Here is a 6,183-nt window from a genome sequence, read left to right as displayed (position 1 = left end):
GAAAAAGAGTTTTTTTTTTTTTTTTATGTTTCTTATGATTTTGATGTTTTGGTTTTTTCGTTTTGTTTTTAGTCTCTTCATATTTTAAAAACTAAAGACTTCATTATATATTATTTTCTAACTATACAAATTCTCAACGAAAATTTTAACCGTGTGAATGAATTTCCAACATTATTTTCCTTTAAGCTCATTGTAACCTAGACCAGTTGGGCGTTGATAATGCACACAAAACTACTACAGTTACACCTTGAAAAAAAATTATGTTTTGGTCTTGTCATGTCTATGCAAGTCCTTTCATGCTTTAAAGTTTGCTTTATATGTTGTTTTTTTTCTTTACTTTTGTAGCTTAAAACCCATTTTTTTAAATGCTACTGTGTCATAAAAATAATAGAGATTGCGTGAATCTTTTTATTATAGACTCAATGTCACAAAAAAATATTATTAAAGAGAATCGTATAATTGAAACCTCCATAATAGGCCTCTTTAATAAGAATAGTGGCATAAAATTGTGATGGTAGAAGATTTCTTCTTTCCATAATCATATTTAAACTGATAGATACTGACCTGAATACTAACTGCAATGCATTTATTTTCATTACTTTGATATTAGATTCAATACTTTCAATAAATATCACAAGGCTAGCTCATTATATTGTTGAAGGCTAGCTCTAGACACGTCTTGTATGAGGTGGCTGCTACTGCTATCGTTCTGAACATGAATTGTCATGCATATATCGCAGTTTTGTTCCTACTAGCTAAATTGCTAGTGTCTTCATTGATTTTTATTGCGTCATCGTGTTGATAGGATACAAATTGGGTAATGTCAAAGCATGTTTTGAGCTAGAAATCTAAATGTACGTAAAAAAAAGTGTTACAAGCGTGTGAAAAGTATGTTCCATATTTTCTACTACATTCTTTTTAAAAGCATCATTTAAATATATGTTGAATTATTCATTTTATTGTTTATTGATTTTGAGATAAAATTTTGACATAATATCAAAACTATAGTCTAACTTTTCTCTGGATATCATGAGTCAAAAAATGTATTTTAATTAGGAGTTAAAGGTAACATTTATCTTGTCCTACAGACTTTTGAAGAGGAGATACTGTCTAATTCACTTTAAATACTTATTCAACTACTTCTCTTATTATCATTTGATTTTAAAGCAACACATAAAACTAATAACATATAACCATAGATCCATTAATCTAGTTGATCTTAAAATTTTGGGTGGATGTGTTAACATAAAACCAATTTATATAAATAAATCTCATGACATCAAATGTAAAAGTGTTATACAATATGATTATAAGGATTTAGGATCCTCTCTAAATACATTAAAAATAAAAGGAAAAAGATAATATGGTATAATATTTTTATGCTCTATATATAGTGAGATGAAATTTTCAACTTTAAGTACAAATGCAAAAGAAACAACTTACTTCTGAGATGATTATCTTCCGAGGATGAGTATATGGTATGTTACTATTCATATTATTACTAAAATGTTTTCATTTAAAGGATCTCAATACACAATACATAACATTAACTAGGTAAATGGACGATTATGAGATGTACATCCTAGGTGTTTGGGCTTCCTAATGGCAACCAATACTTCATTTTTTAAAGTTTTTTATGCTACAACATTATGAGTTTCAATGATTATATAGTTTGTCTCATATCCAATAAAAGTGAACAATTGTACTGAGCAGTCCATAACTAATATAATACTAATTTCATTCAAATTTGATCAGACAATATCACATTTCTATCTTTATAAATAGAGTTAGAGCCTTGCTGGCTGGGCTCCAATGAATCTGTCTTTCGTAATTATCTGATGCATAACTTTTGTACGGTCCAAGTCATGCTGGGCTATTGATATTCCAACAAATTGCTAAGGTCCAATATATATTTATCACATATCAGTGTCATGGGTAACTTGGTTTCATGAAAGGTCTTGTAGATTTTTTGATACTACCAAAGGATCTACTTACCTTTTGAATAAAAAACTAATTTCTTTCAATGTATGTGGGTGTTCCTCCCAACAAGTGTCGCTTCCAGGAAATGTCTCGTAAATTGGTAGAATTTGAAACATTCCTTATCATAGAGAGTAATGTGATATGTCACCTAACTACATTTTCTCCAATCCAAATATTCTTGAAGGATGAAACTAGCTAGAAAGACGTTAGTTCTATTCATATACATAATGAGCCAGAGCCTTCTCAATTCTCATAGATGAACTACACTTTGTTTAACAATTACCAATAAATTAGCATTATCAGCCTCCCCTAATAACATATTTAGAAAGGTAAGTGCACAAGATTTTGATAGTTTCCAAAACCATATTGTGACAATTGTAGTTGCAAATATATTGGCCACAATTTCCTACAATAGCCCAATAGTCCGTAATTGATAAACACAATGTAATTACAATGACAAACATGAAAATAACTTAAAACCTTGCTGCCTATATAACAATTGTATGATTAAAATGATGGGGAGTGAAATTGAGATAAGCATGAGCTAAACGTATGCCTAAGTGAACCTCAGACATAGTGGTAAGGTGAAGTTTATCATCCTTGAGGCGCAATCCTTTGGCATCAACACACTTGACATTAGGAAGTGTTATCCCTAGTTGAGCATGTCTCACCTTCTCAATGAACTTGCCTTCCCCTGATGCAAGTGCTACCTATAACAAGAATTTACATGGCCACGTCAAAATTGACAAATGACAATTATTGAATATGATTCTACTCTAATGTGTCAACTACAAGTATTTTTTATTGAATAATAATCTAATTAACAAAGTGTTACAATTTATAGGTTTTTTCTGCCAAGTATAAGCTAATCAAATAAGGGGGAAAATGGTAAATTAAAAAACAAACGAGTGGAAGGCTATCCTTAATTTGTGGTAAAAGAATCCTGGACAGTTTTTTACTTTCCCTTTTGTTAAAAATGTTATCCCATAAAAATATTATGTTATTTTTCCTTTTCTTTTTTGTATATTTTTCTCTTCAATAGTGAAGAACTTCATACACTAAATTGTGGGTAGATCTATATCATTATTTTAAAGAGATATGCTTTTTAATTTAAATTTCTAGTGCATAAAGAGCCAAAAAATGTAAATTTGAAAGGGTTAATAGTAGTCTATACTCTGTAGGGTAGGCTTGTTTGAAATTTGAATACAGGCATGGTCCCATTTTCTCTGCCTTTTCAGAAATTGAGTTGAGAGACAAGAAGACTATAATAAGCAAAATAACAAAATCGATTATAATATGGGAAAAGTAACTTAATTCAAAGAGGATCAAAAGTTAAAACAACAAAACCAAACAAAAACTCAAAAGGAGTGAAAAAATGTTAGGAAGAGAAAAGAAAGACAAGAAAAAAAGAAATAGCAGAGTGGTAGGGACAAACCAACCTGGATAATAAGAAGAGATGGAAGATGAAGGTCTGAACGAATGTCCATAATAAAGGACTCCATTTTATGCTTATATGCCACAGCATCCTCTTCTCTCACTGTATCACTCTCACCTTGATACCACAAAAGTGCTCTTATTGAACCATCACCATTCACTGAGTTCATAGCTCTTTTCACTAACTCATTATACAAATGTGACCCTTTACTCCACTGCTCTATTTTAGTCCCACCCACAGCACAAGGGACCAAACCCACAACATTGCCATAACCACAACCACGACCACCTTTGATTCTTACGACCTCATTTGCAAATGCTAAACCTGGCCCTATGCCACATGTCTTGCTAACATCAATGTCTGCATGCAATGGCTCACGTGCCTCTTCCCATCGAAGATTTGCGGTTAGCCTTAGAATTGATGGGTTGGGTTTGCACTCTGGAGGGACATTACTGTCGAATTTCCCTTCCTTAACATTTCCACGACCAGCCATGTTACTCTGTCCCGCTAGTATGAATATGTCCTTCTTGGCCTTTGAAGAACCACAAAATTGAGATGATACTAGAAAAATACACAAAAACCGTGATAACATAGACATGACCTCAATATTCATAAATAGAAGCTGAATAAACTTATGGAATGCAATTTTTTGTATATATAGAAATTAAAGTAGATTGGCATAGAGATGAGAAAATTTGAAATATTGATTGATTGTACGCGTGTTAGTGTGTAGGTTGTTGGGATCAGAATCATGAGAATAAGCAATCGTTAATTAGGTTTCTCGCATGCTTCATATGGGCCCCTTGGAAAATCTATTATCTAATGTGTAGGTAACGTCTTCTTCTACAAAAAAAGTGTATCACTCTATATCTATATGTCATTTTTTATGATTGGTAAGAAAAAATCTTAATTAATATAGTTTTAACTTAAATATATTTCTTTAACCGATCATAATATTTTTTGGCACAAAAAATGTGCTCCCAATAAATCTTAGAGGATAAGGATGGATTTTGCATAAGGATGTGGATTTGTTATCCTCAAGTTTATTCCTAACTAAACACAACGAAACAAAAATAAATAAATTTATGAGTGTTTAATTTTTTAACTGATATGACATGTTGTGATTGGTTTGAGACAGACTTTGACACATGTTTGGAGACAACAAATCCTTGTCCTATAGATAAATGGGAAGAAATCACTTACTCCCAAGAGTAAGTTTAAAAAACATATTTTATATCTTACTCGTCAATTCTATAGAAATCTAATGATTTAGATCTACTCAGTAATTCACATTTTACCATCTCCCTTATTGTCATTGTTTTTTTTACCGCATTTTCCTCTTAGTCAATGCTTTGTTCCTTTTGGGTTGTTTAAGTTGAGGGCATATTGTATTTTTTGTAAGGAGGGCAGCCCCTTTTTTAAGCCTATGCTATTTAACGGTCCGTATGGTTGCTGGCTAAACCCATATAATAGTGGGTAAGTGGTTATGGATTTTCATGTCTTGATTGTCCAATAATAATGGGTGAGTAAGATGAAGTTTGCATGACTTGATTGTCCAATAATAATGGGTGAGTAAGATGAAGTTTGCATGTCTTGATTGTCCAATAATAATGGGTTCGTGAGTTCGATCCAAATTGCTAAGATTATGTGTGAGAAAGATTTGGTCCCATTTTAGATCCTAAAGTTGCATTCTAGTTATTTAGTGTGGGTGACATCTATAAATCGTTACATTCTAAGTTCGGCATAACTAAATATCCCAAAATTTCGAGTTTATTTGGTGATTTATGCCAAAAATTAGTAGATTCTGACCAACCAAATTGGCATCTTTTAATCGACAACATCGCGATTTGTTTTGGCTTTTCTTATGTCAACATAGCTACAAGACTTGTTATTTTAGCTACGATGACTCCTTCCGTTTTTTTAATAAGTGGCACTTTTTTCTGAAAAATATTTTTTTTAAGATACTGTTTTTAAAATTAAAGTTATATTAATTATTTCTTTATCAATTATACTGTAGAATTATTATTATTGAGAGAAAAATAATCGTAAGGCAGCTTTAGGGTTGTGCCGATTCTGTATACATAAAGAGTAAAAATTTAGCCTTGTTCAAGATAACGTCTATTTTCATTCCACAGCTAATGAATAATGTAAGAAATAAAATATGTGGGAACGAGACCCTTTATTCTGAATCTCTGCATATCTTGCCACAATCGTTTGTAAGCTGTGAACAACTGATTTGGATACCACGTTTTTCCCCAGCTTAATGAAAGTATGTGAAATATTGGAATCATAGTAATTATAAATGAGCACCAAAACATTATAGCAAGTACCTCGCCCGAATGCATGCATTTATAAATTATTTAAATGTTATGTTGGAAAGTAAGTCCCACATTGCATACCTCATTATCTTGAGAATTAATTAAATATCTGTTGGATTACTCTTCTCATTGTTAATTAGTTTTGAGATAAAATTTTAACATGGTATCAGAACCAGTACTCAACTTCTTTCCGGTTTTAAATTTTAAAATACAGCAGACAGAAGATATAATGTTATTCACCATATGATATTCGTATTTCATCTTTCCATATGGTCAGGATCTTGGGAGGACTTTACTATATGTAAAAGTAACTAACTGAATGAAGAGAAGAAGAAGATTCTGTTTTATTGAATTCAAAAGTTAGTTAATGAAGCACAACTAACTTCTATTTATAGAAGAAGAGAAACCCAACTGAAAAGGAAAGATTAGCTAAACAATGACAAAACTACC

The 6,183-nt window shown here is 31.5% G+C and overlaps 1 protein-coding gene across 1 annotated transcript; it reads right to left on the bottom strand.

Annotated features, from left to right (window-relative positions):
• Positions 2,340–4,196, bottom strand: LOC109343192 (probable carbohydrate esterase At4g34215). Its single transcript, XM_019581379.1, has 2 exons — positions 3,420–4,196; positions 2,340–2,690 (listed from the first exon to the last, which is right to left on the bottom strand). Exons 1-2 carry the CDS (start codon positions 4,026–4,028, stop codon positions 2,469–2,471), a joined length of 831 nt encoding a protein of 276 aa, XP_019436924.1. The 5' UTR covers positions 4,029–4,196; the 3' UTR covers positions 2,340–2,468.

Source organism: Lupinus angustifolius, chromosome LG03 (assembly GCF_001865875.1).
Source record: "Lupinus angustifolius cultivar Tanjil chromosome LG03, LupAngTanjil_v1.0, whole genome shotgun sequence".
NCBI lineage: Eukaryota > Viridiplantae > Streptophyta > Magnoliopsida > Fabales > Fabaceae > Lupinus > Lupinus angustifolius.
The sequence above is the reverse complement of the archived record's forward strand: the minus strand, read 5'-3'. Positions and strand labels throughout refer to the sequence as shown.